The 12868-nt window shown below is 31.9% G+C and overlaps 1 protein-coding gene across 1 annotated transcript in view; it reads left to right on the top strand.

Annotated features, from left to right (window-relative positions):
* The window catches only part of LOC150087586 (ATP-dependent RNA helicase DDX24), a 70173-nt gene extending 69874 nt beyond the window's left edge, over positions 1-299 (top strand). Inside the window, exon 14 of the mRNA XM_090372150.1 lies at positions 149-299. Coding sequence (XP_090228276.1) covers positions 149-261 — 113 coding nt within the window. The 3' untranslated portion in view covers positions 262-299. The remainder of the gene's footprint in view (positions 1-148) is intronic.
* The last annotated feature ends 12569 nt before the right edge of the window (positions 300-12868 follow it).

Below are 12868 nucleotides of genomic sequence, written 5' to 3'. Positions count from 1 at the left end.
TTCAGAATCTGTATCAAGTTGTGCAGACACTATTATTTTTAGGGTAATATTTACTTTATTTGAATATGTTTCTATTCTTAAAAAAATTTTTTTTCTCTGTTTTTAGTACCCTCTTTTAAAATCTATGAATTATATGGTTTCTTTGAAGGTGCAGAAAAAGCCCTAACAGTTGTGAAGAGTGGAAAGAAAGAGGAAGTTTCACATTACATAAAGCCACAGCCATTCAAGAAAAGGAAGTGGAAGAGAAAAAATAAACGCTAATACTCTAAAAAGACAATGTTCATAGGTCAAAAATAATTTGTACAGGCTTCATTAAAGAGTAATTTATTTTTTCATTTTTTTCTTTTCAAGTACTGACTGCATACAGACACATCTTTCAGTTCACAACATTTAAAAGGTATTATCGAAGAATTTTTACTGACTGTAATAAAAAAAAAAAAAGTTTCCATTATTGGCTATTCCATGGTATCTCTTTTGCAGTAGTCTCTTTAACAGACATTATGTATAGGTGGTGCTGTTTGGCTATTTTTGGTTATCTGGAATAGCCAAAAAACAATTGGCTATTCCAGATAACTGAAAGGCATTAAATGGCCCTAGAACATAAACAGTAAATTTATTTTATGTTCCCCTCTTCAGGGAATAATCAATGGCAGAAATGGGAACAATATGTGACTACTGAATACGGTGCTGTTTCTTGTATTCTGTCTGTCTTGTGAACTCCTCTGACCGTTTGGTCGTCCCGGAGTATAAACAGAAAATTTATTTATTTTATTTATATTTTACCAACTGGCTTACTTTCAGCAGCAGCCCTCCTAAGGTTTTTTTCAGTAAGAGCAAGGAATTTTTTTTTTTTTTTTTTTTTTTTTTTTAGGGAAACCAATTGAAAAGAGCATAAAGCTAAAATAATAATAATCTCATGAGTACCGAGAGGTTTAAAATATATAAAAAAATTAAAATGTATTTCTGTTGACATTTATCAACAATAAAAGAAGTCAGGTCAGTGGCTGTATCATAAATAATGTTGCCCTAGAATGTGTTCTTCTATAAAATGCTTGACATATCTGAAAAAAAAAGTATTATGTATGTATGGTACCTTTGGTATACTCAATATGTAGAAGCATTTAAAATCCATTAAGCAAAATTTGTCTTAAAAGTGAATTTTTAATTGCAAAAGTGATAAGCAAGAAATTAATAAAGGTATATAACTATAAGTTTATTAAACTCACTTATACACAAAAAAGAACTTCATTTTCATATCAATAAATGGTGGCCATGTAAAAATGCACTAAAGGTGTGAAAGTGTTGCTTACAAAGGATTCTACTGAAGCAATCAAAATTTAATATACAAATGCAGTGAGAGGTGAGTTTGTGAAATGTGAGTAGCAATTACAAACTACATTTTAACAAGATTGTTAGTAGCAGTGCAGTGACGGTTGACATAACAAGTGGTAATAGTGCAAGAGAATTTGCATTTAAGAATCACAAGATATCACCTTTTGCTGCTTTCATAATTAATCTCAATAATGACTTTTCACATTTGGGTGGTGGATACCAAAAACATGAAAATTTTATAACAAATGCTATTAGATATTAACTCCAATAAGGTAAAAATAAATATTTATTTGGCCAATTTTTTTTCCATTATATGCCATAAAAATCCAATAGAAAAAGTTTAAAATTCTCTTACTTGACAATCTAACATAATATTCTTATTTTCTTATTAGAAAATATTTTTAATGCAGTTGTTTCTAGCTATCCCAATTTGAACTTTACTATATAAACCTGCATTAAATTAGATTCCACTCTTCAAAAATAGTTATTTCCACTGCTTGTGTGCCTAGATCATGCATAATTTCAGTCAGTGCTAGTAAGTGTTAATGTTTAAAATATTGACACTTCTCCGTATGCGGAACCTGTACAATTGCACATATAATTTTCTCCCATACTTTTCCTCTTGTATATTAATGACCTTCCACAGACTGGAAATCCTATAGTTTGCTGATGCACACTGCATTTCACCTTCTAGTTTAAGAAACCTTGTCTTGCACAAGCAGCTTCAACATCACAAATGTCTGTCACCAATTCCTTAAATGCTGATCTACCGGTAATTCTGCAATGGGGAAAAGAAAACTTAGTTAACCCCTCTAAAACTGAGTCCTGTCTTATTTCTCACAAATAGTCTATCATCTTTGAGTATCTGAATATCATCGAAGATGATAGACAAAGATGTATATCTGAGTATATCATCAAAAATATTGCTTCCTCTGCATCAAAAAGAAAAAAAATTCTTTTTGCTATTAGCATAACTTTTTTTAATCTCTCTGTGCAACTCTGAAATCTGCCCTACCAAGGAGTATTTTTCCCACAACTGGGGTGGTGCACCAAAACCTCTCTCAGGCTTTTATATCCCATTCAAAAGAGGGCAATCGAGTTAACTAATGACCCATCTTTTACAGTATCTTGCTGTTTCATAGACTCAGTTTCTGCTGCTTGCCCTTCTATAGATACTTCCATGGACACTGTTCTTTGGAATTGGCATCTATAAAAACTCACAGGATCAACTTTTCCTTTGTTCCAGAGAACAGAATTGGAAGGGATAAATGAAAACATGTTTTTATTTATCCCATTACTTCTATTCTCTGGAACAACTTTCCTTCATCTAGCTTGTCAGTACCAGTGTAGTGCCTCTACTTTTTCAGCCTTCAATCCTTGCACGGTACTAAGTACTATACATTGTATTGCCATTCCTGTTTGGGGGCTTCATTAAAAAAAAAAAAAAAGAGGGAGAGAGACACCTGTTTTATAAAGTCACAAATGTATTATAAAAAGACATTGGGAGTGCTTCCCTCCCATCCTATGCTAAAAGCACTCAAATCTGTTTTCAGTAATGCAGAGAAGATCCTCTGGAGAATGTCAGCATGGTGTCCTTTAGTTTCTTAACTGAGTGAACTTGGACTGACCACTAAATCAGTCCTTAAGAGATCGTGTGATCTTCAACCACAGATTTCACTGTGTGAAGTGCCACCACAGATGTTTATGCAGCTGCACTGCCTTGTTGGAAATGCCCTTCATGTCATCCAGTTGGTCTGTGCATTTCTTTTTGCTTGGCATTGATTGATTTGGTAAAGAAAACTGAGCCAATGATATAGCCACTACATGGTTTGTTAGTGCTGTTACTCATCCAGTCTCCAGAAATTTAATTTTTTTTATCAGTTCCCATATGACAGACTTTGGTAACTCATCATGTTCCTTGAAATAATAGCTGCACGCCTACCTGTCAATCAATATATCATTCTCGACTTTGCTCCAGACTGATAACACCTACTGTCTGTTTACTGAGCAAGCAGCACTAGAGTGCCATATCGTGAAACTAATTTTCTGCGTAAGTTACCCAACGTTTCTCGCCGTTTTCGTGTTGGCTTTCTTCACCTTCGCCCCAGTTTCAATATATTTCTCCTCTACTTAACTTTAATTATAAAATACTGGAAATATTAATACACACATGGGATAAATTTTACCCAGGCACTAAACAAAACATGTTTACACAGAAGTTCTCGGGGCAACTCAGGAACCCCCCTCAGTACATTATAGAAGAAAATGTTTTCTTGAAAGGCACTGAGCAGTAGAGAAGGAACCTACATGTGCCTGTTTCAAAGTTATACTGTTTTCAAGAATAATTGGGTAATTTTTATCCCAGTATGTGTGCTTCCAGGATAATGGTTTTCACATAGGTGAATCCTTAGATTTCCACTCCATTTTAGCTTGTGGTAAAAAATGCTCTAAACCAACTGGGGTATCTCTAACATCAGTCACCTATGGGTTAATTTACTAGCACTTTAAGGACCCAAATTTAAAGATTTAAGTTCAGTTAAGGTTAGCTAGAAACTGCTAAATAACATCTCCTTTAGATACTGATAACCTAAAAACAGAAATTTGTCTATGCTACTAACATTCTGTGATACAAAAAGCACTTTAATCATTCTGCTGAAATGAATGAAATAATCTGCTTTACAAATATGCAGTCACACTATACCCACCATTACATCTCTCCTTCTCAGTAGTTCATACCATTCTTAATCATTTTAACATGAAACACAATAGGCAAAATAAAAACTCTTATTGCTGTAGTCGACATACAAGCCTACCTCCTTTGTATGTTGCTTTTACTATTTACACTTTAGGCACTATCAACGTAAAATAATGATGCAAATTTGGATTTTTCATGCTTCATTCAGCATCTTTGCTATGTTGTTGAAACTTTTTATATCAATATAGAAAAACTTTCCATAGTGATATTTACATAAAAATTTACAAAAGATGTACAGTATAAGTGAAAACAATCTGTGTCCATACAGAAAGGTTTAGATGATGGTGCTTTGATGCCTGCAGATTTTCTGAAGCATGGAAATATAAAACAGCATTAGAGAATTTTTTCTCTGAAAGACTGAAGCCCCTTAGTAGCTAGCTTTCATATTCTACTGCTTTTTTTTTTTGTCAATTGTTTGATTGACAGGGCCACGACATTTATATAAACATTATTTCTGAAGTTGGTATAACTTGGATTACAAACTATAACACTGTCAATTCTTAACAAAATTGTTGACTGTTAAGGGAGATAATAAAATAGAAATTTCATGAGTGGAAAATACAGCAGCTAACCTTAAACATTTTAAGATGGATGACATCTTTTTTGTACTTCATTTGATTTAAGGAAAGCTGCTATACCTGCATTTAACAACTTCTTTTAAATGTAATTGCTAATTTATATCTAGTATTAATTGTACTTTGCACAACAAATATCACATGCATGCGCACATTATCCCAATAAGAGATTAACTTATAATGCATTTCCTTTCTCAACTGGTTTTTAACTCTAATATCTAGTTTCATTCTACATAAAAAATTAAAAAGAAAAAATTGGAATGTAGCTGAGGAGTGACCCTTTGAATGATACATCAACTAAAGAACTCCATGCAAGCAAACCTGTTGATTAAAGGGTGAGGGTACATTTTTGATTTTGCTAAATATATGCTGAAAGAGGTTGTGGTGTACATTATTACAATATTCATGCAGAGTATTTTGATATTATTAGTTGAATTCCTATCTTTTTAAAATTAAAATTTTAATTTTATTTATGATAGTGATTTGGATATATACGATTATTCTATTTATTATTTCATAGTAATATGTTTACACCACTTTTATTGATGTTTTTAAATTTTATTCATTTTTATATTAATTTATATTCATTTATTTAAATTTTAATTTATTAATGCATTCAGTTATTTATAAATAAAATAATATAATAATGCGATTTTCAATACACAGAATAACATTTTTGGGTGATATATGGTGGTTGCAATCAATATCCTTCCAGTTCATGTGAAAAAAACTTCCCGGCTTTCTACACACGAACAAATCCCAATGAGATGAATATGGCATCTTTCAAACCATCGCCAAGTTTAGGTAAAAGTTGCACACTTTCCTTCCATGCTTCTGAGCTGAGTTGGTGCTGAACTATGATTGTTATTTGTAAAAACTGGAAGCAACTTTTTATGGCACTTTTGACCTTCCTTGACACATTAGTATTATTATTGGCAAAATTATGCAAGGAAAAAAGATTATACAGCATCAGCCATAAAAAAAATACCCACTTCGGTTGCCCTTTCTTTAAACTTATTCAGTCTGCCCAGTGGAAATTTATTCTGACAGTCAATTACTCTCTGGCCAAAGGCATTCCAGACATGTAACCTGCAACCATCCTTTTCCAATTTAAATTTATGTTCTCTTGTGTGCAGCCAAGGAGAAGTGAGGATGCCATCAGCATTCAGTTTACTCAACTCATTCAAATCTTTACACTTCAATCAGATCTTCTTGCAAGTGCCTAATTTCCATATGCTGCAATTTACAGAACTGGAGTCTTTCTTCATAAGAGTACCCTTTTATCTACCTGATTAAACTTGCTCTTCTCTGCATAGATCTACATCTTCCTAAAATATGAGGTTTTGAAACGTGCATGCAGCATTCAAGGTGTGGCCTAAACATTTCCTTATACAACAGGATAATCACTTCTTTGTCCCTGCTAGAAAAAGGCCTGTATATCACTAACTGAGCTGTCCTAGCAACCTGTCTATACTGCTCAAAAACCTCACGTTTGGAATTTACAAATATCCCAAAGTCTTTTTTATTCTCAACTGCCTGGAGTTTGTTGCCACCCAAGTAGTTGTTATTCTGGGATTACTCACCCAAATACCTTGTACTTATCATTAACTGTATCTTAAAACTTGGCTACTTCACAGAAAATTATTAAATGATGTACTTTTAAAAACAATTATTTATAAAAAGGATTGCTGCTTTTTTATTTTTTGTATTTATTATCAGCAGGGAAAAAAAAGCATTCATATTTGATATTCTGAACTTAAAACCCGATAATGCCATCACAAAATTGGCACAAGCATCTGACGATACTGAAAAACATGCTTTGCATAATTTTGTATAAAAAAATTATCACCATACATGTTTTTATGTTATGATTATTTTTCTCATTATTGTATTTGCATTTTTTTAATGAAAATATGACAGGTTTTTAAAACAAAAAAAAAATAAACAGACAGTTGCAACTCTATTTCAGGATTATTTAATATAAATATTTTAGCTCCAAATATACTTTAAAATATTTCACCTCCACACTTATGGTCTTGCTTTGGAATAGCATACTAACAATATATAAATATTAAAAACTTATTTACAAATTAAAATTGTTTCACTGCATACTTAAATAAACTTTCTCTCTATTTTTTTTTTATACTTCAAGATTTATACTGCTTATTTCATAAAGCACCCAATTGTCTCCATATGATACCGACCTGAAATATGACTAAAATATAATTGCTTATACAGCAGAACTCAATTATTACAAGTACAGCCTATAATGAAAGTCTATTTGTAATGTGCATTATTAATGCAACCTCAGTTTAAGAACATTAAATATAGGAAATTTCATGTAAATAACAAATGATATATGTGTGAATATAAAATTTTTGATATAATGAGCATTTTAAACTGCAGCAACAATGTAATTTTTCTCATACATGTTTCTGCAAATAAGCACCTCTTGTTTAGTGGAAAGAAAACACTATGTGAAGAAAAATAAGTTTAATTTTGAATTACTGAATAACTGGGATTAAAATAAATTTATAGAATATTTACATTTCCATACACTTCAAATTTCACTGGCAGCCTTGGAAATAAAAACCAGTTAAAAAGGTTGTGCACATCTTGGGAAAGGAACTGATATTCTGCCTGGGATTTTTCCTAGGCAGAACACCAGTACAGACATGGACAACAGGTGCACTACAGCCACTGTGCAATGAACATCAGTCAGTCACACACACCTGGGTTCTAGGACTAGATGGCAGCATACTCGTACAAGTCTTTTTAATTATTTTGTTATTCCCCAGGGCACTGATGACTTAAAAATGTATAGGAGTGCAAATAAAATTTTACAGAAATAAACTGATTCACAAATTTATTTTAATTCCATTATTGTAAGTTTTGGCTATTCAATATTAAACCTCTATTTCCACAGGTTCTTTCAACTTAGTTAAACCTGCATAAAAAAGTAAGCCCATGTCATATTAGATCTCTTATTTAATTTTTAGTACTAACAACATGGTAATCCATAACATAACATAACATATACTATAATGTTATGGAAGGAAGTTTGTGTTTGGAACATAGGAAAACAGGATTAATGCATTTCAGTGTGAGTTGTCTTTCTGTTTCCACTCAACATTTTATTTTATAATTGAAAACACTTAACTCCATACTCTTGGAGTGTGGAGTTAAGTGTTTTCAATTACATGTCCAGAATAACACTACAGAACAAACCACTCGCCACACACTTTTTAAATCTCTGGCCTCCACAGAGTTCTGTGTCATACAAACAGATTACACAATGCAGAGATGGGGGGGAACCCCTGGTGCCAAAAAAACAACTAACACACTTTACACTTATGTCCAGAATTATAAGTGTTTAATTCTATGTCCACACTTCCCCACTCTTGGTAAACTCAGCACAATAATCTATGCAACTTACTAAGGAGAACATCTTTGACTTCACTGGCATTATAACCAATCAGGCATCCTTCCAATTTTAAGGGGAGTTTTAATCTCTGAAAGGGGGAAGGGACTAAGCATGCAGAGTCTATTGATATCCCCCCATTCTTGTAAAGGTTTTTATGTACCATTCTGAAGTCAGAGATCCTTGCCAACTAACAGTACTCAACTAACAGTGTTTTATTGTTAAGTACTGCTAGTGGTAATCCTCCAACATAAACAGCACTCTACCAACCTTAAGTGTATTTTTAATAACACTATAGAAAACTTCTTCCAATCTCCAAAAAAGTTGGAGAATGGAAAAAGTTTTCTATATCGTTATTTTTCACACTTTTCCTTACAAACAGAAAGGGATAGATTAAATGAAAATCACCGTCAGGGTCAACAATGCTCTAATTTTCTTTGTCAGCAGTCAAAAACAGAGATTTTGAAGGCCAGGATATCTCCCCAGACATTCCAGATTTGGGCCACACCTTGGATACATTTAACATTCATCATGGCATTTGCTACACCTTTGAAATGGAAAAAAACAATGACTTCCCATTTCTCAATGTCCTCATAAAAAATGTCTAATCTTTTTCCCTCAGTGGAATTTACAAGAATTCCACCAGCATGACAAGAGATTCAAGACAGTCTACTGAATTAATTGCCAGTGTGTCAAGCACTACCTCAGTCAATCAGGTTGAAGACTGGCCATGTGGGCGCAATATAGCCAAAGCAGCTTTTGTGCCACAAAACTACAAACAAACTGGCCATGCAAATTGGCAAACACAACAGTAATACCAGACTGGGTAATGGAAGGAGACTGTAATTGGTTTTTATATGTAATTGCAACTTAGGCCATTTTGCACTATTGTATCTTTACAAATGTGTATTCATGGGTAAATTTGTGTGTTGTGCAACCTGCAAGTCTGCACAACTCACAATTCCTGTGAACAACATAATACCAGTTTATTCCTGTGAATTTTCCAAGTTTGCAAAACTTGGAATAACTTGTAGGAATAAACCTAAATCTCTGCTTATATCAGCTGACTGACCGAAGAAGCCTTTTGAAATTCCTTCAGTCTGTAGGCCTCTTCAAGTTAGTGACAAGTGGCATAACCACTATACTGTCATGGATGGATAACAAGAGGAGAGAAGAGTAATGTAGCTTTCCACAAAAGAAACAGGTAGTGTCTTCAACTCAAAACAAAACAACCACAAATTTTATGCAAAAAGCACGATGGCAGGTTGGAGGAAGCTCAAGACCTGAGCCAATCAACATGCCCAGACTCCATGCAGTCAGAATTGAGATATTCAGAAAGCAGGAGGCTGGCAACAGCCTATTTATGGTCTGAGGATAGGTTCCTCAGCAAAGTTACCTTAATGTATAGTGATTTAGTTTAACAGTTAAACTATTTTAATATCCACATGGTATTAAAGATTCTAGATTCCATGAAAAATCACCATATAACATCCTCCTCCAACTATATATTTTCTTTCATTTTTTTATAATTTTCAAGTGATGGTATTAATAATAATAAAAAAAAGTAACTGATGTAAAAATTACAATACAGCATAATTAAAGAAAGGCTTTTAAAAAATAACAAAACATACATTTAAATTTATTTAATAAATGCTTTTTAATAATGGTTCGGGTGCTTGTCATTTAAAACTGTACTCATACTTGGATAATTATGACACATCAATAAAAGATTTCAAACATTAGAAGAAAAAAACTGTGATTCACCTAGATAATCAGTCATATTTTTAAAATTATGGACGGTTATATTTTTAGAGGCTTTAAACATTATTCTGGTGGGGTGAGAATGGACCACAATCTTCCATAGTAACTTAATAACACAAACAAAGTCTCAAAACAAAAATACGAACTAAGGTTATGCGAGGAGAAATGGAGGAGTTAGCTACTACAATTACTATCATCAAGAATTCTTTAAATAACAAAACTTTCTGATTACTTTATAATAAATAATGTGCAATTACTTCAAATTTGTAAGTGCAGATCAGTTTCACATCTGATCTGCACTTATTATATTATATCAATTAAATTTTATAATTGATTATTAAATTATATCAATTTCACAGATCTGCACAGAAAGTGGTCACAAAACACTGCCAAATATTTTATAGTAAAAAATGAAATACTGCCATATTATAACATCATTAACTTCTGGCTAATAATTTACAACAAATTACATATCAGGATATTAATTTCCTTAAAATTTTCATTCATATATACATTAAGACCCCTGTATCTGTGGGGGATATGTGCCAAGACCTGGATGGCTGAAACTGCGGATATAAGCAAACACCTGCTGACCCCATATATACTTTCTTGTACAAAGATTTTCTTCTACATACATACATATAATAAAGTTTAATTGATAAATTAAACACACAGTAAGACATTACCAACATTAAATACGGTAATAAAAAAGTACAGCAGACTCAATTTACCGGGATTGGATTAAACGGGACACTTCAAGACTCCAAATTAAAAAAAAAAAAAAAATCAACCAGAAATCATAAAATTCAAGTAATAACTAGAATAGGTATAAACGGATATAAGCAAAAAGAATAGGCATTATAAGTCGTAATTGGGAGATTAATGTACATATTATCTTCAACCCCCCCACTGTCTTCGCACCTACTGCTCAAAACAAAACAAAAAAATGATTTAGTGCGTCACGTCTGTGACACCGAAAAAGGACAAATTTTGTTTCATTATTTATGTCAGGGATGTCGGAATTTTTTTTTTAATAGTAACTATATATTTTTTTTTTTTGTGTGTGGAAATCACAAAAATGATAGGCAAACACAAGAGTTGTGCTTTCAAATTAAACAAAAACTTGAAATTATTCAAAAGTTTGAAAACAGTGCATCCGTTAAATCTCAAAAGAACCATTATAATGTTGGTGACCAAACCATGTGCAACATTGTAAAAATAAAGGGAAACTATTCGATTTAAAATTGACATTGTAAAAAATAAGGGAAGCATCATATTGGACACGCGAGTAGTATGTGCAAGTTTTTTAGTTTTTTTTTTCCGTGGTTAACCGCGGTAACTGAATCAGCAGATATGGGAGCACAACTGTATATATATATACACACACACGCATCTGTTTGAAACATGTTAACAACAGCCATGCAACATCACAAGTATTGTATCTCATCCAAGCTGTTAATGTAGCCATGACTGTCTTAACTTGGTTACAATGCAAAATTCACTGAAAGATGGAGTTTATCATGACAAGAGATGATACTAAATCACAATTTGCATTGTAAAACATATTGGTTCACTAGGAACGAAAATTTGTTTTAAAATACAATTTTGGCAATATTTGCATAATTTTTTTTATTAAAAACTGCTTCTCTTTAATAAAAATTTTAAAATTATATTTTTTGCCCTTTTTTTTTTAATCCATTATCATTCAAGCATCATGTAAAAAGAATTTTTGCAAATTTAAAACAATTTCTAAAGGCCATATTTGTGGGTAATTATCATTTATCTAGCCATATTTGTGGCTAGTTATCATTTTGAAAATTCCAGCCGTGTTGTTTGACTGTTTTAATGTTGAAAAAAATTGCAAGTGTAAATTACAATTATGTTAAACCTCCCAATTTCACAACTTCCAGAAATATATAAGACTTGCTATATAAATTTCAGCAAAAACCAATAATCAAAAAGATGAAATAAAATTTGTTAATGCTAAATAAGTAAAAACCCCTTACAAAAATCTGCACCACCAGCGGTGGACAACAAATTATTCATAATAAAATTATCTACCACATTCCTGGTTTACAAACCTGATGCACTTTAAAATGCAATATTCATAAAAAATTGTAAAAAAATTTTAAAAAAATGAAATATATCAATTTTTTTTCACGTGGATAACTCAACAAATATTACCAATAAATAGACTGTAAAAATTGCCCAAAATCTTTAACGAAAAGTGATTAGCTATTTTGTAGCATTATTAAAATAACTATGAAATAATACAATACAAAACATTTGCATATGATGAAGAGAGGGGTGTGTGTGTCTCTTTCTCTAATAAACAGATAAACAGTAGGACTTCGGTCTATTTCCTACAGAATCTTGTTATAGAAAAAGTTCTTTTCAAAATAGCATTGATCTTCCATTTCATCATGCCTTGCAATGAGTTAGCCCAGTGGTTTTCAACTGTGGTGCCGCAACAATATTCCAGGGGTGCCACGTAATTTGAGTTTAAGTTACTTAAACTTATATATTTTTTAAATTTATATGTTTATTTCATTATAAAAAGGTGCATCCATTATATGGTATCTTATCTTAATGGTTAAGATACCATACCATTGTATGGTATGGTATCTTAACTTTGTGGTGATCTATAATTCATGTTTATTTGGTATCTCTTTATAAAGAATAAAATTATATATAAGTATATATTGTATTATGAATTGTAATTCTGTTTATAATTATATTATAATAACTATCATATAACATATTTTTTTAAATATTAGATATAGATATACATATAAAGAGAGAGAGAATCGGATCTACACGCAGAAAATTGAGTAGGGGTGCCACAAAATAAAATAAATTACTTAAGGGTACCGTTATTAAAAAAAAGGTCAAAAACCACTGAGTTAGCTCAATGTTGTTCTACAAACAAATGCACAAAGACTGAAACACTCAGGATGCAGATAAAAAATTTAAATAAAATAGCAATAAAAAGAAAGACTACTATATTTTTTTTTTTTTTTTTTT

Source organism: Mastigoproctus giganteus, chromosome 4, assembly GCF_048544385.1.
Source record: "Mastigoproctus giganteus isolate SK-2022 chromosome 4, ASM4854438v1, whole genome shotgun sequence".
NCBI lineage: Eukaryota > Metazoa > Arthropoda > Arachnida > Uropygi > Thelyphonidae > Mastigoproctus > Mastigoproctus giganteus.
This window is presented reverse-complemented; position numbering and strand designations above follow the sequence as displayed.